This window comes from Sarcophilus harrisii, chromosome 2 (assembly GCF_902635505.1).
Source record: "Sarcophilus harrisii chromosome 2, mSarHar1.11, whole genome shotgun sequence".
Classification (NCBI taxonomy): Eukaryota; Metazoa; Chordata; class Mammalia; order Dasyuromorphia; family Dasyuridae; genus Sarcophilus; species Sarcophilus harrisii.
In genome coordinates this window covers 640705190-640727589 of record NC_045427.1, presented here as the reverse complement: position 1 = coordinate 640727589, position 22400 = coordinate 640705190, and the positions used below count along the sequence as shown (strand labels likewise).

Sequence of the window (22400 nt, the reverse complement as noted above, 5' to 3'; positions counted from 1 at the left end):
GGGAAAGGGCCATTTCTTAGCTCAAGAAGACTTGGGCTCCAGAGTCATCTCTGACCCTTAAGTAGCTCTTTGGCTCGGGAAAGTCATACACCCTCCCTGAATTTCATTTTCTTCCATTGTAAAATGGAGAAAGTAATAGTCTCATATACCCTAGCTTACAGAACTGTTTGTAGAAAGGTGCTTTGAGGACCTTTAAATCATTGTAGAGATGTAAATGATTATTCAGTTAGGATTTGGGGAGCACCAAATGAGAGCATGTAAATACTTTGTAAATCTCCAAATACTGTGTAAATGTGAATTATGATTGGTTTTTTACATCAACGCCAGTGCCGCCTCCACAAAATAACTTTTAGTATGGTAGTCTTGTGTCAGCCTGCACCAGTCTTGTGAAATAAAGATAATTATATTGTGGAGAGGAAACTCAAAGCCAAAGCAAATGGGATTCAAGTCCCACCATTGACATATTTAGGCTTTGTGAAGCTAAGGAAGTCACTAAATCTCTGTGGGTTCCAAGTTATTCTCTAAGACCCTTAACTTGCAAAAAGTCTCCAACTTATATTGATGTAGACATTTCTTTATCTAGGGGTTCTCTATATCAATGAAATCTCAGGTCCTGTCTGTGTCTCTCTCCGTGTCTCCATCTCTTTTCCCCCAAGTGCTTATCAGCTCTCTCTCTACCATGGCTGATCATGGCATGTACCTTTGTACACTCAGGGGTGAGATTTTTGGAAGCAAGTGATGGCCAAAAGAAGTCACTATTTTGTAATACTAGAGGAAAAAAGGAAATATGAGAACCTCTCCCAATATGTGATTGGAAGAATGGCCTTCTGTGGATGACTACTTATTACCAGAATCTTGTTTGGAAGCTAAATAGTTATAGATGTGAATGGCTGTGGGGATGAGCTTCCGAAGCACTAACCTGGCTCACCAATATACCAGTGGGAGTAGAGCAAGGGCAGCTTGGAGGTAAAAAGTAACTTAGATCTGACCCAGATGGTGACAGTGAGACTTGAGAGCGAAGCCTTATTTAAAAGTAAGAATGTAGGCGTGAGCCAATGCCATGATGGTTATGATGCCTAAGATAGCAGCTCACCCACTGCATGTGCAAAGATCGCCTGAGCTGGATTTTACTCTGTTGAAGTTTCTGGGCTCTTTCCCTTCCTAGAGTAAGTTTCAATGCTTCCTTTGAGGGAATATCTCCTGTCTCTTTTCTATGTAGATATGTCAGTGGTCCCTATCTGTGGTACTAAATTCCACTCATAAAAACAATAAATAAAAGTGAATATCCACTCATTAAACCAGGTAGCACTGAGGTAGAGAGCACAAGACTTGGAGTTAGGAAGACCTGAGTTCAATCTGGCCTCAGACACTAATTCATTGGGTGACCCTGGACAAGGGTCACTTTATTTGCCTCAGTTTCCTCATTTGTAAAATGAGTTAGAGAAGGAAATGGCAAAGCACTCAGAAAACCCCATTGGAGTCTTAACAGCAAATAAATGCTTGTTGACTGTCTGACTTTTCATACTAATACTAAGATATTTTAATTTCTAACATAGTAAATATTAACAGAAGTAATCCAAACAAAAATAAGTTCTTTAAAGCCCCCAATATTTTAAAGTGTAAAAAGGTCCTGAGACCCAAAATTCTGAGAACCACTGACCCAATTCACACTCTTCTTATTATACCAATGAGAAAGAACTCAGAGTGGTACCATATTAGTAAGGAATTTGAATTTGAAAGAGAATTCAAGGTCATCCCTAATGGCCCCACCTGGGTTTCCATCGAAAGGGAAGCAGGTTTTAAGTGGGGTTGGTGCGTTGAGGCACAATTTCTATTGAGGTTTATTTTAAATATATAGAGTTTAAGGAATAAAAATCATTCCTAGTTTAATTTTAACAGAAAATAATTTTTTTCATATTTTATTTATTTTATTTTATTGTGCTAACAAGTATTTATAGGCCATAGTTAAAGTGGGTGAAATACATTCTCTTGCTAGACCTGAGTCTAGGTGGGGAAAATCCCTCTGATTTTATTCTGATTCTGAAACTCAATTCCTAATAGTTTTAAGAATGGGGGTGGGGGTAGGGACATATAGAGGAGCTATTATTTCATACTCTATAGTATAATATAGGTAAAAGACAGGCATTTAACAGTATTTAGCTGAAATTGGGGGGCTGTGCTTCAAATCTACAACTTGAAAAGAAACTTAGGGAGTGCCATTTGAAACCAGAAATTTGGTTTTCACAGTTACCTATTGAACCAGATCCTTGGGGTTTCTCGTAATTACCCACAGTACCATGGGGTCCCTGGCAGTTGATAGGGGAAATCAAGAAACAGCCAATGGTTTCCTGCCTAAGCACTTCTCAGATTCTTGTCAGACCCCCCTCCCCCTTCTATCCCAATGGGAATGTCCATTGATCAATCCTATCCTAGAATCATGGGATCCGAGATTCAGAGCTGGAAGGGATTTGGTCCAATACCTCCCTGTCCCCATTCTACATTCTGACCAAGAGAAATTAAGTGACTCGTCCATGTCAGACATATATTAGAGGATAGAGAAAAGACTTAAAAACCAGATTCTGCCTCTAGAGAGTCAATGATCTTTTCATCGTCCATCCTGGATGTCCAAGGCTTAGAATGTTTACTATTTTCAGTCACCAGTGTTTCCAAGGAAAAAAGGTATTTATTTTCCTTTTCAGATTGTACATTCAAATGATTGTGGATGATTATACCATCTGTTCTCTTGGTCTTCACTCAATCCTTCTACATAGACACTTTGAATAGAGAACAATCCAGGGCTACTCCAGGTGCCTCTAGATACTTATTTATTCACTGTTTTCAGCCCATACTGTTAATCCACTTTTGCTGGCTATTAATATCTACTTATGCTTCTATCTCTCAATGATTGAGCATGAAACTACCCAGATGGGCTCCCGAGTTGATGTCACATTTTGTGGGGGTCCCTTTTTTTTTTTTAACACTTGTCACTAGGTGGAATTTATAGAATAGGCAAGGACCCGTTTATGTAGTCACATCCAAAGAGACAAGAGGTATGCATTTTGGAAGCATCGGTAGCAACTGAATGTCGAAGGGAAAGCCCAACCTGGCACTGAGTTAATTTGCACAGTGGCTGACTGTGAGGAGCATCCAGAAAGCCAGTTGGCAAGTCTTTATATATGAAAGTCTTGTCAGTGGAATTATGATTCAGGGCAGGGCCCACCCCACCTCTGTCACTTTACAAATGAGGAAACTGAGGCACGGAGGTTATGTAATTCCCCTAAGATCACACAGGTCCTATTTGGGGAATACTCTTTTCTCTTTCCTTTATTCACAGGCACTTAGAAATCTCTAGGAGAACACTGATTTGGGAACTACAGAATTAGATAAAGATATAAAAGCAGAGCATTTGAATGAATTTCCAACATTACTTTTCATATCTTTTATATTGGTGGGATGGGTTGGAACAGGGAAAGGGAAGAAAAATAAATGTGACATTGTAGAAGTGAGACACCCGATGAGAGCACGGAACTTTTATTCTCCTGTCTATCTGTCATCAACTCCCTCCCTCCCAGCTCTTAAAAGGTGGAGTCTATCCAGAGCATCAGCTCTAAAATAATGTTCTTCTCCAGTGTGCTCTGCAAATTAGAAAGTGTTGGAGTTCTTATGTGATTGTTTCAGGAGGTTGAAAAGCGGCTTCATCTTCCGTCAGGTTAGAGGTATCTCTTTCTTTCAGATGTTAAACTAATTTTAGGATTGTACACCCTGCAAACACACACACAGAGCACAGCACAAACCTTTCTGAGAGCCCACTGTTCCTCTGGAATCATGACAGAAAGAGCAGTGCTTGGTTTGTGGGAATGGCGGGAGATATGGGGAACTCAAGCTCAGGTTTTTGCAGCATTATATCCATGACCTTTTGAGGAGGACTTCCTTTGCCATCTCTGAGACATGTTTCTGTCTTATTTTGAATGGATTTTTATCACTCACCAAAAGCAAAATATGGTGATCAGGAGGTCGCTCCACAAAAACAGCCCCACTGAAAGGATTGCCCTTGGATCCACCACATGGCTGTGTGGCTCGGAACTCCCGTGATCACTGAACCATTCTGTCAGTCCTACAGATGTCCTAGAGACCTTTTCCTCTCTTCTGGGCTCAGGACTGGCTATGGAAGCTTTGTAGATGAATGTTCTGTCCACACACCCAACAAGCCCTTCTCTACATCTACTACTTTGATGAAATTAGACAATCTTAAAGAGCTCTCTCAGTACTAAATCCCATGAACAAGAACGGTTGCACAAGTTAGCTGTCTCTCCAGTGCTTAACATTATACCTGGTGGATAATAGGTACTAATAATTATTTTTGATTGATTTTTATAAAAATAATAATTATAATACTAGCTAGTATTTATAGAGAACATCAATGTTTACAAAAGCACTTTATCTCCATGTTAACAAATGATGACACTGAAACAAGAAGTTAAGTCATTTGCTGTGGCTCACATAGCTAGTAATTGAGGAAGGATTTGAACTCAGTTCTTCCCAGTTTCAGGTCCTAGACTTTAACCAGTATATCACCTAGCTGCTTGATCTCAATTTTCTTATCTCTAAAAAGGAGATATTAGACTAGGTAATGATGCTAATAATAGTAATAGTAGTAATAGCCAGCATTTATGTAGCCCCTACTGTGTGCCAGGCATTATACTAAGTGCTCTAGAAATATTTTCTGAATCAATTTAATTAAAGAAGTAGATATCCCTATATTACCAAAGCATTTTATATATATGACTTTATTTGAGGTAGGTTCTATGGATATTGTTATTCTCATATTACAGATAAGGAAAGTGAAGTGGTAAAGGGACTTTCCAAAATTACACAGATAATAAGTAGGTAGCATCAGTTTTAAATGTAGGACCTTTGACCATGTATCCTGGAATCTTACTGCTGCCTCTTGTCTGTCACCCTCCTTGGAACCATCTCCTTCTTCATATCTACCACTCAAGTTCCTTTGAGTTCTTAAACATCATTTACCTGAATTATCTGGTGTGTCGAAAAAATTTCCCCTTTCATCCATACATCCCAAGTAATTCATCCCAGCAGCCAGTCTGTAAGAACAGACTTGCAAAATGGCATATCCTTTATTTCTATTTTGTCTTATTGGGTTGTGATCTTCTAGTGGGTAGGGAACCTACTTTTGGAGTACTCTGACTACTAACTCTTGGACAAGTCATTGGCCATTGCCAGGGAAGCTGGCCAGCCATTCCTTAGCTCCCCAGACATCTGCTGAATAGTTTGTTGTATGCCAGATCTCCATTGGACAGTTAGGATGGCTCTTTTGGATGGGAAAGAGACAAAGGAAAAACAAAAGATAACCGTTACTATTTATTTTTTCCACATAAAATTAAAAGACATCTCCAGACATTTTAAGACTGATAAGCATTTATTAAGTTTCTGTTACCTATACATGGCAGGCCTGGTGCTGGGTGCTAGAAATAAAAGGACAAAACCAACAATTTCTGCCCTCAAAGACCTCAGATTCCCTCAAGAGAAAACAACATATTAGCCACCAGCATTTGTTCGGTGTTTATTATTTGCTGGACATTGTGAGAAACACTAGTGATACAAAGAAAAGCAAAAACAAATCAAACAACCAACCGTAAAATCCTACCCTTTTGGACTTCACGTTCTGATTGGGGACAGAAACTTGAAAATTTCTTGGGACATACAAGACAGATGTACACATGCAGTTATGGAATATGATTATTTTACCCATTTTGCAAATGAAGGAACAGGTGGAGAGAAATCAATGACTTGGCCAGAGTCACACAGGTAGTGAACATCTGAGAGGCCGAGGGTTCACACTTAGGTCTTGGTGACTGCAGGTCACTGGGGCACCTGTGGTCATAAAAGTCACACCATCTGTGGATACTTATGAGGGACAGCTAACCCTTCCTCCCTTTCTTCCTCCCCAAGTGTAAACACCCTCCCCTTCTAACTCCAAATCATACGAACCCCTTTTTTCTCTCATTTGAAACTTCTACAGAGATGCAACAGAAGGGAAGGGAAGGGAACGCTGGCTTGCCTTCAATAAAGATAGCCACAGTGTCTTATATTGCTCAGTAGCAGCTTAGGGCAGCCAGGTTACGTTCCTGATAGCAGATCAAATTAAATGTGGAGCCCCTTATCTTCTTGGCATGGATATTGCCCCTCAATGAGCATTTATCATCAGTCATTCACTATGTGCCAGACTCTCTAGGAGTGGGACTAGAAAGAAAAAAAAATGAAGTAACCCATGCCTTCAATCCAGCAGGAAGCATTTATTAAACACCTCCTGTATACCCAGCACTGAGTGGATTAGGATACCGGAATTTTCATTCTATCCTGGGAGACACCATCACCTAGAGGGCGGGTTACGTTACCAGGAACATTCTAGATTTGGTTTGTGGATCATTAAAAAGGAACGTATGTTTCCATGGTTTCCAATGTGTGCATTTTATTTGATTGTCAAGCAGCTGAGACCCTTCCTCTCACTCCTCCCTAAGAAACACTAAATTTCTTAGTTGGATGACCTGGTTGTTGCTCTCACTAGCTTCTTGCCTCCTCCATTCCCTTCCACTGTGCCCTGTTTCTCTTTAATTATCAAACCTACTGAGAAATAATCCAAAATATATTCACACTAAGGAATAAATGGCTGATAATAGTTGACAGTATTATGTCCTCCAGGCATTAATGAAGTGCATTAAGTGAGAGACATGGGAGTGTGTCTATATATATATATTTTTTTTTCTTCTTCTTCTTCTTCTTCTTGGGAATTAGGATATGAACATGTGGGGAAAGATTTTTTTGGGGGGGAGAAAGGAAGAATAAAGACTGAAATAATCCACATGGGAGGACATGTATCAAAGTACGTTTCAAAAGTCTCTTCCAGTCGTGACTCCCTGGTCTATGTTTTTGCCTTTTTTGCCAGCTCATATATTCTCACTAATGGACCCTCCAATGACTTGTGTAGTTTTTGATATAGACTTTCAATTTCATAGAAGTGAATTGTAGAGAAAACTAGACCCTCCATACTTTAGAGAGACCATCTGAAAGCCCATATTTCTTCAGTGGATTCTGAGAGATGATGTCATAGCTGTTACTCTTCTGTCACCTTCCTTTTCTCTCTCTCTCCGGATTTCTGAAATGGATTCACAGGTTACAGATAGGATGCTCTATCCGCCTAATCCTCCTGTGCCTAGCTCTTTGCCTTAGTGTGGCCTAAAACATTTAAAAAAAATTTTTTTTCCCCAAAGAGGCCTGCTTTTTAAAAAAGATCAGGTCTGTTCAGAGCCTTGAATCTTAATTTATTTTTACTATGCATTTGGAATTTTTCTTGCTTAATTTGCTGTCCTTACACTAATCCATTTTCCCACTTTTTAAAGTTCCCCAGTGTTGTTTCTGTTGCTTATCTTAGGAAGATCTGTGTTCCCATTTATCAAAACAAATGGCAAGCTGGGGACCATTTAAAGTAGTTTTTTAGTTAATAAAACCAATCTTCTTGTTCTGTTATGTTAAAAGTACATTATCTTTTTATTGCCAACTCTATATGGCGATGTCTGTTTTCTTTCTTAGCAATTTCAGGACTGCTCCACTCACTTGCTGTGTAGAGAATTACAAAACTATTAAGGGTGGGGCAGAACCAGCTGACTTACAGTACAAACCATTTCTCAAAATAACCACAACAGTCCAATGCTGATGTGTAATTTACGTCACAGCATGTTTTTATGAAATCGTTTGTGCTGTATTCATTTAGATTCCGAGTGGAATCTTGTTCTTTCTTTCTTTTAATCAAGCATTTTGCTTTTATAAAAAAAAAAAAAAATTATTTTCCACTCCTTGTCTTGGCCTGCCTCCAATTTAACAGCTTTGGTGAGAAAAAATAACTGATCTTTTTTTTTTTTTTTTTTTTTTTTTTTTTTTTCCCTTCTCTCTTAACAGTTTAACTGCAAGTGTATTTTCCCCTTTGATGTAGCACTAACTTGACTGCCTTGAGAGAGGTTTAGACATGTGGTAGGACACATTACACAGAACTGTAACCAAGAATTGATAAAGTTGATGAACAAATTTGGAATTTTAAACACTTCCAACCAATTCAGGCTATTTAGCTGTGTTGCTCTGGTGTATTTTCCTTTTACAAACGTCTTTCTGTATAATGTCTTGTAATTAGAACAGGAAATCATTGAGTAACTGTAAGATGAATAAGAGTACTTAGACTGAAAGGAAAATTACCTTCCGAGAAATTATATTCAGAATTTTTTTTTTTCCCTGCCACACGTTACTGTGTTGGTAATGATGGTAACAGCTGTAGCTACTCTTATCTGTGTTATTGTTCTGCTTTTTGTTTTCTGGATTCTGCCTTCATTTTCAGTAATATCAGAAATGAATGGACAGAAAATAGGAAACGCCTAATTATGACAAATACTCAGTGTCACAACAGAGCAGCAATTAAATGAAATCTTCGATATAATTATCAATAGCAGCAAAAACTGGAGGGAAGCCAGGTATATAAAGTTGCTGCCTCTTCTCCTAGCTGGTTGCTAGGAGCACAGGAAAAAGTATAAAGCGTTGAGAAAGGAATGTCTAATGTAATAAACTAACAGAAGGCAGCATAAATCACCGAGAGAGGAGTTCATATCGACACGATTTTACTTCAATTGGCCTGAAACTAGACATTAAGTTTTATAACACGAGCAAATTCGGCTTTGCTCTTTTAAAAATCACTCTCTGTTGTCTTTGAAGCAGTGGGGACGTTGTGTTTCAAGCATAGCTTTAATACATATTTGGAATCTTTTAAGTGAAAAATCCCTAAATGTTTGTTTCTATTGGCATCCAAATGCCTTCACCCTAATACGATTAAGACAACTAAAGGGTCGGATTCTTGGCAGATTTCTCAGTTGAGGTAATTAGGTGCAGGAAGGAACATGCATACTTTTTCCATCAGGCTCTATAAAATCCTGGCTGAAGCTTTTTTTTTTTTTTTTTAAGTTAAAAAAAACTTAACTGATGTTCGAGGTAGATTATGGTGGTTAGCAGTAACTATAATAGTATAATGTTTCTGAAACAAGCAGTCTCCCTTCGATTCTTCACACCCCTCCCTTCCCCAAGAATAAAAAAGTAAGTTGCATTTCTGAATCATTTTGGAAGGTATGGAAGCAGATCTCTCCTCAGGAAATCATGTTTTCAGCCACTCTGCATTTGGCCAGCTTTTGCTATTAAAAAAAAAAAATAGCATTATGGATGTTTGGAAGTCAGTGCCTCATTAAGTCATTGTGTTTGCTATTTCATGCATCTCCCCTCTCACAAAGACAACTTGAGCAACACGCTATTCAGCCTGAATGCCTGCTCTTACCCTGTCCCCCCTCCCACCTCCCACTCCCCCAGCCCAGCCATGTGAATTAAGCCCTGGTATACAGTTACTGTTTGAAAAGCATGGGTGGAGTCTCCCGATGTAATTACAGTTTCTCTATGGAATTCTGTTTTGAACTTTGAAAATATATAAATAAATGAAAAATTGACATCGAGAGAGGTTAACAAAACGTGTAATTATGATATAAGCCCTGGATTAGAGTAATTTTGGTTGAGCATTTACAAGTAGTGTACTTTAGGTATTAACTTTTAATAGGTAAAATTCTTTTTATTGAAGTTAAAACAAGGTTTGGCGATTTTGTATCTCCTGTTCACAAGCAATAATTTCTTTTTTAAAAACAGACAAATGCAGATGGGGAATGGGGGGAAGAAGAGTGGACATGGGAGAAAACAGATTGTTAACTAGAGAGTGGATTGTTACCTTACACAAGAAACTCAGAATTATATTAATTTCAAATTTTCATCAGTGCCAGTGACTCCTCATCGGTTATTTTCTGTTGATTAAAAAGTAGAATAATATACACAACTCATCTAAGGGTGACCTACTGGAGTTGGGAGAAGAAAACTTCTTTTTCTCAGGCCTGTATTTTGTTAAAGTAGTGCTTTGATTTCTTTTCATATGTGGGTGTGGTTGAAAGAAAATCTCTGTTCCAGGAACACTTTGTTTGTCTTTCACTAAACAAATGTGCAATTTATCCATTCTTTATTCATTCTTAGATTTATCTGTTGGCCCCATTATGAATTGGAAAGGGGAAAAATTCACGGCAGAGCGTTTGTTGGCAGATCTCGTTGCATGGCTAACTTTGCACCGAAGTGTTTGTTTATTATGTGTACGTATACATGCACATATACGTCTATATGACTCACACGAGTAAGAAAAAGTAATTTGGTAAACAAGGAGCTCGGAATTTATATGAGAAAAATTCTCTCAAAATTTTTTTCCCCGTGTGCCTAGTCAAGATGCTGTGTCAGGTTTTAAAGGTTCTTAGTATCTAGTCAGAAGGAAGTTTAATATAAAGACTTATGGTAAAATCATGGAGTCATAGAATTTTAGAATCTGAAGAGAGCTTTGAGACCATCCATGGTCTCTTCTTCTTCTGTTGTACCCCGACCCCCAAATTTATTTTACTTATAAATTGGTAGATTCCCATCCATAGTCATAAGTAGTTTCCTCCCTTGAACAAATGCTTCTCTCCAATCCACAGAGAAATGACCAAGCAGTGGCCCCCACTTCTAGGGCTTCTGGGCCTTACGCCTGCCTAGAGGGCTAATTCTTCGACTTTCTGGGGAGCCAGTGGGGTTTGGCATCTCGTTTTGGTGGTTTCTCAAACCACTTTTGAACTTCTCAAGTTCATGAGAACCCCCTTTGGGGAAGGACTCATTAGGAAGAAGGCTTGTCAGACTTGAACTTTGCTTTGTCCATATAGTGCCAACCCTCTGATCAGTTCTCTGGGCTCAGAAATCAGTCCGACAAGGTTGTTGATGAAATCTTGTCGACAAAACAACCAGTTGATTTAATTCTTTCCATCTGTGAACCAGTTGTTTCGGCATCACGTGACTTTGCTGGAGGTGGAGAATAATTCAGATCAATGATTGTCACCCATTTATAGACTTGTTGAATCCCAGACCTAAAGCTGGAAAGGTACTCTTGGTTTTGTTAGAGGTTGGGAAAGTCTTTGTCAAGAAATATGGGTTGCAGGAAAAAATAAATAAAATTTAAAAAAAAGAAATATGAGTTGCTACTCAACAATCAATATGCATTTATTAAGCACTTTCTGTGTTTCAAGCACTATATTATTATTGGGAATACAAAGAAAGTCCAAGATGGCCCCTGCCCTCAAAGAGCTTACACTCTAATGGAGGAGACCACATGGGAATAAGTAGGTGCAGACAAGAAACATACAAATGGAGAATGGAATGGAGTAGACAGAAGGTAATCTCATTAGGAGAGAAGGGGAACAGGAAAGGCTTCCTGAAGATGGTGGGATTTGAATTGAGTTTTGAAGTAACCTAAGAAGTGGAGATGAGAGGGCAGAGCATTGGAGACATTGGAGACAGCCAGTGCAAAAGCATGGAAGCCTATAGCGGGGTGAGTGTAGATGGGTCTTAGAGTATATGGAAGGGAGGATAGTATAATAAGGCTGGAAAGGTAAGAATAGGTTAGGTTCTGAAAAGCTGACATTCCAAACAGAGGATTGATATTTAATTCTGGAGGTAATAAGGGAGCCATTACCAAAACCCATGGGAAATTCGGTTCCACTGGTTGTTCTCTGCAGCTTTCCATGAAATGAGTTGTTCTTAGCTCTAACTAATCAGGAACCACTGCCCTCGTTGAGAACATCATGAAAAACTCATGAACATTCATTAACATCTGTGCTACCTCATTTTGGCAGGAGCTTTTGGTCTAACAGCCATGACGGTAGAAAGACACATAGACAACTGAATAAGCAAGGAGAAACTTGCTCACAGTGAGAGCTGTCCCATGAGAAAATGGGTTGTCCGGGAGAGGATGGGCGGCTCTTGGGTGGAGATAGTGAATAGTCCCTTGTCTGGTGTGGGATACCGGGGACACCTTCAGGCACAAGTTGCCCAGCGTGGTATCCGAGTTGCCCTTCAATGCTTAGACTGTGATTTGATGATTGAACAAGCACCTGGAGTAAATGAAAATGTGCTGAATTCATAAAAGTACAAAGCATTGCAATATAAGCAACCGTTGTAGATTGCTGGGCAAATGGAGAATGAGTCACTGCTTGTTTCAGTTAAAAGGGCAATGACTGAGTTTTGGTTAATCAAGAAGGACTTCATGGAAGAGGTGAAATTCCAGGAATTGCTTAAATGAAGGAAGGACATTCATCTGTAATGAAAATTTCAAGGCATGGGGCTGCAAAGATATTAAATTACCTAATTCCTAATCCCAAAGGGTTCCTAACATTCCTAAGAACCAAAGGGTTGACGTATTCTTGAAGGGATCAGAGAAGCCCACAGATAAAGTGGAAGAAAGGCCCAGATGCAGGCACAGCTACTGGGCAAATCACTGTGTCTCTGGTCCCTATATCCTCATCTGTAAAATAGTGAGGGGGAAGAATGAGAAATGATCTTCAGCTTCCTTTCCTGCTTTCACCCTTACTATAATAATTTGATACTTAATTTGATTTACTAGGATAATATGATAAAAATGAAAAATGAAAAAGTCATAAAAGATATATATATATATATATGAAGAAGTCAGAAAAGATATAAATATATATATATGCAAGAGGTCTATTGAGTGTAAAAGGAGGGAGTGAGGAAGGGAGTAAAGAGAGGATTTGAAGTATTTTGTGGGGAGATCCCAGTGTCAAGGGAAAAGATCATTGAGTAATGGAGGAATAAGGTTGAGGAATAAGAGTGAGCATGAAAGTTCAAAAGGATCACATAAATTTCTTCATTAAGGAATGAGTGCCATTATCTTTATCTTCCAACTTTCACCTTCAGTTTCTTCATCTACAAAATGAGAGGGTTGGAATCAGTTGCCTCCAAGGTCCCTTCTCCCTAAAATCCACGATGCTGTGATCTAGGGTGACTGAGGCAGCCACAAGACAACTCGCTCAATACCAATGAAAGCCATTGCTGAACCTCAGTTGGGATTTTAGAGAGCTCAGCCCCTCTCTTATCTGAAATTTCTTCTTCTGTGGAGAATTATAATGGTACAATTGCAGCTTTGTGGTTGCCTGTTTAGATGGCGCTTAGGTACTCTTGAGTTTTGACAAAGACTGGTGGATGTTCACACTTAATATTTCTTAAGAGCTTTAACTCTATAGGAAGTACCTACTTTACCCAAAAGCATGAAACTATTTCTGGATCTGCTTTAAAAATCTCAAATTAGCATGTCTTGGGAGACACATTCTATCGTCTTTAAAAATGGCTTCTAATTTTGGAACTTTCCTTCAACGTAAACATATTTCCTTTTAATTAAGTGTGCCAGCTGAAGAAGTGGCTACCCACAAACTAAGCAGGAGGCTAAGAAATGTAAACTGTAAAAAGATGTCATCTTGCAAGCCGTGAAGCATCTCCATTCGAGGAGAAACAAGCAGCCCAAAGAGCTAAATGAACATAAATAGAAATACATCTGGGTATTAGCCTCTTATCTGGAAAGGTCACATCCGCACCTTTTACTGGTACTGCTGATGTTCTATCATTATATCCTCTCCTTCCTAATACATTTCCCACTGGTTACCAGATGGCCATAATAGTGTCGGTATCCTTAACGACCGTCTTGTACAAATCCCTACAGCATGGTAAGGCCTTCAGATATTTTTCCCTTTGGAAAAATAAGGGACATATCTGGGAATTGGTTACAGCCGTCCCGACGGTGAGTTTGTTGAATGCAGCGGTGAACTGGGCCCTGGGATGCCCAATCTGGCATGAGTCACAAAAGGGATGGATTGTGTGTCATTTATAAAGTTTAAGATGATGGAAAGGCTTATCCATGAAGAGCTCCATTTGCTGAATGGGTGCTAAATATAGCAAGGTGTAAACAGGCATCCAGAACATCAAGAACGGGCTTCATTAAAGTTGCTGAAGCATTTTCATCAGACTCAAGTTGGTTCTGATTGAGTCCTTTAACAAGGGCTCTTGGGATGTACTTCTCAGCAGGGTTCCCTTCGGTTTGCCAAGTTGCCAGATGGATTTGGAGGGTTTGGGGAACGTTGGGAAAGGGGAAGGAAAAGCGCGACTAGTTGGGGGTGACTAGCATGGGAGAGAGTCAGGGGAGGAGATCGTAATGATGATGATATTTAAGGCCACGGAAAGCTGAGAAGAAGCCATGTGCCTGATGGACCGGTGGAGGGAGGGAAGAGGTGTGAGCTATGGGATCTGATGAATGAGGAGTGAGATGAGATGTCTCATTGCTGTATTTCATACCTCAGAGAACACAAGCTGGAGATCGAAAATGTCTTGTGGTCATGTGTTGGTTATTGCATGAATGGCCTTCTCCATGTGAGGATGGAGCGTGATCGAGGTCTTTTCTTGTCTTTCTAGGTGAGGACGATGAAGATTCCAATGTGATCGTCCTCAGCTATCCCCAGTACTGTCGCTACCGTTCCATGCTGAAACGTATTCAAGACAAGCCGTCATCAGTGCTAACAGACCAGTTTGTCTTGGCCCTGGGTGGAATTGCCGTGGTCAGTAAGAATCCACAGATCCTTTACTGTCGGGACACTTTTGACCACCCAACTCTTATAGAAAATGAGAGTATATGTGATGAATTTGGTAAGTCTTTCTCTTTTTTTTTGTTTCCCGTGTGAAACTTTTTTCTTCTTTCTTTCGAATTATTTATGACTCCTAAAAAGAGCAGTGATGGTGAACGCTGCTCATTTTCACATGTCTGCTCTTTCCACCGTGGCAAACGATAGTTGGCTGTGGATTCTTAACCGTGTTCGGGTCTCTCTCACAACCTCTGTTTACCATAGGCAAAGGGGTTATTATTTCGAGTCTACAGACAAGTTGTTGAGCATATACAGCATGAAGCTGCTTGTTAGACCTTGAAATTGGACTTTGGGAAAGATCTAAAAGGCAGCAAGCTTCCTGTTACAATGAACTTGAGTTGTTGGGGTATTGTTTTTCCTTAATGGTCACTCACCTCTCATTGTGGTGCAAGACTATATGGTGGTTCTGTTGTGGACCAGCAGACATCTTGGGTTTGTCTTTGGTGTATTGGTTTTTTCCTCACAAGTCACTCGGTAAATAGGAGTCATTGTGTGTATTTCATTGTCATTATTCAGATAGAATGAGATGTCCACTATTGACATTTCAGAGCACCATTTTGGACATTTCTTTGCTTGCTTAGGACGGAAGAGATCTTAGCAACCATTGAGTCCAAATTCTCCCCCCACGCCCCGGTTAACAGCTAAAGCCTGGAGGTGGATAAACAATTTTGCCAAGGCCATGCAGATAATAAATATCAAAGGTAGAATTTTGAACTCAAGTTTTTTGACTCAGAATTTCCACTGCCTTTGAAGTACAAGTTATGATGTGTTTTTCACACACGCACACACATACACACACACCCCTATCATCTAGGCCCCAAATATTGTAGGGTTCTAAATTGTTGCTTATACCATCCTGTGACTTGTTCTGTGTCCTTGACTTGGTTCTCTCAAATGGGCTTCCAGTTATAGGGCTGTCCATTGTGATGTTTACTGATTAACTATATACAGCCGCAGTGATCATTCTTGTAATGCCCACCGAGAGTCTTCGTTGAGCTACCCCCCAGTATCTCCCTGGTAGAAGTTGAGGAGATGGAGGGATGGGTCATGATTAGGTCAGTGTGCTCTGGAACACTAAAGCCTGTGAACAGCTTGAAGCCATGTTGTCAGATCATTCTTGTAATGCCCACCGAGAGACTTCACTAAGCTATCTCCCAGTATCCCTGTGTCCCAGCATCCTCCCCTCAGTATCCCCCCTAATAGAAGTTGAGGATATGGAGGGATGGGCCATGATTAATTAGGTCAGTGTGCTCTAAAGCCTGTGAACAGCCTGAAGCCATGTTGTTAGATGTCAGTTCACCTATGAAATCCATAGGACCATCCAATCCCTCTCAATTTTTAAAAGCCAAATACTAGAAAAAAGGAAGAAGACTATATCACTTCCCCATTCCCTTTCCCAGTATGTAAAGCAAAAATATGTGAACATTTCAGTACAAAAAATCTGCTCATAATAATAAATGGTAGATGTTTCTGGGAATCTTGGAAATAAAATTTGTATTTAACTAGATAAACGTGCATGTGTGTGCATGTGTGTGTGCGTGTGCATGGGGGCATGTACATGCTTCTATCCCTCTTTTCAATCCTCTGAGTTTCCCTGCTTTGGCCCCTCTAACCACCCTCCCCAACCCCCACCACCCTACTGAGGCCTCTAATTTACTGACACAAAATAAAACTGAAAGAATTCTTTCCCTCTTGTTTGAGAGCATTTGAAATTAGAATTTCACAATGTATTGCAATGAAAAAAAAAAAAGGTTTTAACCTTTGGGGCTAATTTAAGAGTTATTAGTCATTGAGTTTCAAAGCTCTTACCATTAAGATTCTTCTGTAATTTGAGAATTGAACAATTCAACAGTGATCAAGATGGCTGTTCGAGTTACTAAATCCATTGAAAATGTTTCTTTCCAACCCTTTGCCTCTGACTTTTTGAAGCCATGATTTCTTGAATCTCCTGGTGACACGGTTTATTTTAAAGTTGTTTTTCTTCCCAGGCCTCTTAAAGTGGAAGTTGTCTTTTGCAATGCTAACTTTCTTTATTGAGGGGGCCTTTAAAGAGCTTCTGGGATATCTGGCCATAATAATTAGGGCCCTGGATGTTTCTGGAATGGAATGTTTTGAAATTCCCATAGTGTGCTATGAGGCAAATAGCAAAATCAGGGAATGTTTTTTTCAAACCATTTCTTAATTTTGGAAACTTTGAGATTACCTGTCTTCCCTTCCCCCCCCTGTGGAATGCACAACAAGTTTCCAAAGAATATATTTTTAAATCTTCTGGTCTTGCCAGGGAGCTACAGGCTGAAGGAGTTGGTGAAAATGTATGGCTACGATTTCTCCCCACAACTAGCAGTTGGTAGAAGGACATAAATTTAATTAGTGACTAGCATTAAACAAATGTTACTAATATTAAACACTGCCAGATGACTGAAACACTTCTGTTTGATTACCCAAAGTGCCAGGGGGTTCACAGATGAATTTGTTGCACAGTATATATATTCTGTACCACACGTCTGGTTGCTTTAGTAATTGGTCAGATGTAATTTAGGTAACAATTTGCCTGTGCTGTGAAAATCAAATTTTATTAGCCATATCACCTGGTGGATGAATAGGATACCTGATGGCAAAAAGTATATGGTACTTAGTAGCTACAACTTTGACATATGAAATGTGTAAGTGTTTTGTAGAATACCTCTTAGTTCCCCATTGTAAGGACAGTGTCTGTTTTCCTAGTTCTAACAAATGTTTATTTAATCAACCAATATTTCCTGAGCCCTTGCTACAGACTGAGCACTCTGTTAGGTGCTGTGGGGGAGAGTAATATAAGGCCAATTCCCTGCCCCTGAGGAGCTCTTAGTCTGCTTGGGAACACAAGAATTCTCTCTCTTTCTCCATTTGTCTATGCTTGTCTCAATCTGTCTTTCTGTCTGTCTCTCTCTCTGTCTGTCTCTGTCTCTCTCTGTCTCTGTCTTTCTGTTTCTCTGTCTCTCTCTCTCTGTCTCTGTCTCTGTCTCTCTCTGTCTCTGTCTCTGTCTCTCTCTCTCTGTCTCTCTCTCTCACACACACACACACACTCCCTCCCTCCCAAAGGCTAATTGACAATAGGCACACAGGGAAGTATATAATTAAGCATCAGATGAACAATACAGACAAAAGGGTTGGGGGTTTAGAGGAGAGAGAAATAGAATTAAGGTATGAGCCAGGAGTCATAGAAATATTTGTGGTGGGATATGAATTGGCCATGAAAAGTTTATCGGGGAAAATGTATTATACAAGTGTGTTTATTTTCTATATTATATTAATTCTATCATGACACATTCATATGCTATTTATATTATTCAAACATATATCATTTGAATAATATATTATATATTATGTAAATATATAATGAATGAATAGATAGATTGATAGTTATTTTTTCAAAGCCTAGGTCTCCTTATTTCACCCGGCTTGGAAGGGCAAAAGGGCCACTCACAAATCAAACACAGATTGGCACGAGGTCTTTGTCCCGCTCCATTTCTGACCTCCTCCTTTGGCAACCTAACACTGCACCCCATCTGGGGCCCATCAATTGGTGGACTTGGTATAGATAGCTGATCATTCAGCCCATGGCTCAGAATTCCCAAGATCCAGGGAACCCACCAGCCTTAGTAGCCAGGATTGCTTTGTTGGCATTTGCCAACATACCCAGCTATATTTACATAAGATATAAAGTTGTTTTATATTTTATCTATTAGAATATATAATGTTACATATGATATATAATACTATGTAATATGAAATATGTATTTTCTTACAGTCCTTAAAATAACGCAGCTTCTTGGTGCATAACATCTTACAGAGCTTTATTCCCTGCCAATTGCCTTCACATATTTTATCTCATTTGTTATTTAAAAAAAGAACAATAGGGAGGAATAGGAGTATTCTACTCATTTTAGACATAAGGAAACTGAAGCTCTGAAAGTTCCTATGGCAGATTAGCTCGAGATAAAGCCAGGTCTAGAATCTATTCTTCTTACTATTGGCCCAGTGTCCTCATAGACAGGGAGTTGAAAGGGATATTGGCTGTTTTCTCAGTCAGACCTGACATTTTATATGTTGGGGAAGTGAAGTTTCTTGGTAGTTACTTGACTTGCCCAAAGTCATGGAAGTAGTCATGTGGCAGTTGATGCTAACAGAAGTTGAACCCAGATCTTCTGGCTGCAAATCCAACACTCTTTGCCATCCTACCTCCTGTTGTTTCTACCAACCCATCATGGCGGCTTTTGCCATTATGATTGGTATATTTTGTTTTTTCATCTTTTTTAGAAAGACGCTAATACCCATCATCCCAAGGATGTGCAATTGGGTTTGTTTCTACAAATTGCCTTCTCTTACCTGCTTCCTCTCTTTAACAGTGGGGAATAGATTGATGAACTGGGAAAGTATGGCCAAAAGTACAATCTTTGGCCTCTGGATAGGATTTTCTCTCTCTTCTTAAACCTAACTGCCCTAGATAGGGTTCAAGCCTCATTGGCCCCATGCCCTCAAAAACCAGGTCAACTTTGTTTATTTAATTCAGGCATCTAGGTCTCATGGGTAGATGCAACATATCTGTCAGAGTATACCCCCTTTTTCAGAGTATTCCACAGAATGAAGGAGTTTCATAGGATAGCAAATGTGATTCATGTAGATGTACAGCTATTTGTTATAAAACTCCATAAATTTTTCTGAAGCCATTTAATGAAGCTTGATTAGAAACTTAATAGAAAAAGAGGATCAATGAAATGCCGTGGTTTAGTCCAATAACATAAGAGCACCATTGAGATTTCTGTTTTATTTACATTGAGATATTCAGAATCGAGTAAATATAGCTTGGTTTTAATTAACTGTCCTCCTTCCTTTGGAAAGGTTATTTTAGGCTTGAAGGGTTTTGATAGCAGACCATCTGCTTTCTTGACTCCATTTTATTCAAGTTCATTCCTTGGTTACAGCTTTGTACAGATTCTAAGACTGGGGTCTAAAGTCTAAATTGAGGAGTATTAATAAATGGTGATTGAAAAGACTCAACATCTGGGAATAGATTGTATTCCTTGGCCCTCTCAGTTATTCTACTCTTAAAAGTCATGTGTTCTCTACTTAGCATGGAGAATTAGCTTATCTTAAAACTAAAGAAATAGGCCACCCCTCCTTCCCCCTGCCCCCCCCCCAAAAAAAAGTGGTTATCAAATTTGTGATTAGGAAATGAGATCACATAACAGTTGGTAAAAGTGAAAACTAAAGGCAAGAGTTCTTAACCTGGGGATTTGGGAGGTGGTGTTTATTTTTTTAATGATAATTATATTCCAATATAATTGTTTTCCTTTGCAATCTTATATTATTTATTGATTCATTTATAAACAGACAGTGATGGATCTATAGGCTTCACCAGAGAGGGCCAAAGGAACCTATGGTAAAAATAAAAACACCTCAGAAACTCAAAAAAATCAAGATCCCTTCCATTAAGATAGTTTTTTTTTTTTTTTTTTACAAACATTATAACCAGTTCAGTTCATGGTCTTTACCCCCACTATCTAGTGGGAATTCAGAAAATTGGACCCCCTTTATGCCCATCCCCAGGTGCTCAACCATTTCCTTCATTTGATTTGATTTATGAAATGTACATTGTCATTTATAATGTGTTCAGTGTATGTTATGGCAGAAGGAATTGCTCCCCCCCCAAAAAAAAACAACTTTATCTTTTTTTTTTTTCTAGTAGAACAATAAAATGTACAACACCTTGTAATGCATAGGGTTTACCTTAATATCATGTAGATTGATTTCACTTGTATAAAGTGATGACAGTTCAATCTAAACAAAGGCTGGGGGGGCAGGGTATGGGAGAAAAATGGCTTGCTCTAAGGTACTGGCTCCTGTCACTGAGATCTAATAGAGAACCCAACTTGCATAAATGCTAGCAAGACCATTTCTTGTAGATGCAGGAAAGGCCACAAGGTATAATTAGTTTGGATTCCTTTGTCTTTCTAAGTTGGAAAGATCCATAGGAAGTTGTATTCTAAAGCTAATAATAATGATGGTAGTAGTAGTAGTAGTAGTAGTAGTAGTAGTAGTTTGATAGTGGTGATGGTGGTAGTAGTAATAGTAATAGTAGTAGTAGTAATAATTAATAATAACAATAATAATAATAATTAAGTAATAATAATATGGTACTTTAAGGCTTATAGAATATTTTATGCGTATTATTTTATTTGAATCCCACAATTGCCTTGTAAGATAGATATTATTATCATCCCTATTTTCCAGATGGGGAACCCGAGGCTGAGAGCCTTAAGGACTTCCTCATCCAATAACTGTGTAAGGCAGGGTTCAGACTTGTATTTTTTTTCCTAATTCCAGTCCAGTCTTTGTCTTCTAGGCCCTCTAGCATATCAGAGTTGGTCATTCCTGAGCAAGACTAGGATTAAGCCAAAGGAAAAACTTTCTACCTTAAAAAAGTTTGAACTTTATCAAAAGTAAGCCTGTTCTTTTATTCATTAGTCTACGTATCCACACATTGTGATGTCAAGTAAGGGTCATAATGATTTCAGAATTTCTTTCTACATGTTCATAGATGTCCCCTCCCATATTTGCCTGCAAATACCATCTCTCAGGCTCAAAGCACTAGTAGATAGATTCTTCAGAGGCAATTATCAGGAGCCACTGGATAGAGAAACTCATGTAGCCCGAGACCTGTGAACTCTTCCACTTGTGAACAAAATATTAATTGGGGAAGTGGGACATAATTTTCCCCACTTTTTCTAACCCACTTTGAAGGTGCTTAGTTGATGTTTCTCCTTTTTCACTTTCCTATTAGAAGAAAATATGTACATTGAGATAAAAAAGGAAGAAAAGCTTGAGTTTTTATGAAAAAAAGAAGGGGATGTGGGGAGCCAGCTAATCCTAGCTTCTTCTGCTTCAGATATTCCCCTGTATTTGCTAGAAATGAAAGGAAAGGTGAATGATTTGTTAAAGACATTGAGAATTTATTAGCAATTATACATTTTGGTCTCTGTAGATTTCTTTGATCACAAACTCCTGCCCCCTCTTCATAAGAATGTGGCCACAGTAAATGTACCCATGCCAGTCGTTATCTTACTGATCTTTCAGATAACAAAAAACCCCTCAAAATTATCTTTAATTAAAGATAAGCAGTAAAGAAATTCTTCTTGCATGTTATAGACTAGTTATGAAAATGACCCCAGCCAGGACACAGCATTTTTCTTTGAAGTCCTATATAAATGTAGACATTTTGGGCACAACATCATCACAAGCCCCTGTGACTGTGAATGTCTCACTATCTTTTGGATGTGTTGCCCAAAGAGATTAGTGAAGAAACTCAGGAAATACGGCCTCTCAAATGCAGTCAGATGCCTTCTCTCTTAAGTATGTAATTGGTAATTTATCATTTGGGTTTTAAGAATATGATTAAGCCAAGAAAACCAGAAAAAGCTCCTCTTTTGGCAGAGTCTTAGAAGCTAAGATACCACGACAAAGGGTTATAGCAGGTAAAAACAAAGCATACCTACTAATGGAGAGAATTCTGTTGTTGCTTTTTAAGTGATTGCAGGCTATACATAGATATAGCATGTAGGGAAGTAGGGTGAGTGGATTTTTCCCCCGTATTTTTTTTTAACAAAAGAACATTTTAAAATTGTTTCAGACTCCTTTTTAATAGCAGAGTGGACTCAATGGCTTATTAAAAAGCTATCTGGACTCTCGGGTACAATAAACTCTTGTTCACCC

General features: G+C 39.0%; 1 protein-coding gene across 2 annotated transcripts in view; it reads left to right on the top strand.

Moving 5' to 3' along the window:
- The window catches only part of ARID5B (AT-rich interaction domain 5B), a 202512-nt gene that overhangs the window by 77139 nt on the left and 102973 nt on the right, over positions 1-22400 (top strand). For both annotated transcript variants that reach the window (XM_031956901.1, XM_031956902.1), the window contains one exon: positions 14422-14652. In XM_031956901.1, coding sequence (XP_031812761.1) covers positions 14422-14652 — 231 coding nt within the window. The remainder of the gene's footprint in view (positions 1-14421; positions 14653-22400) is intronic.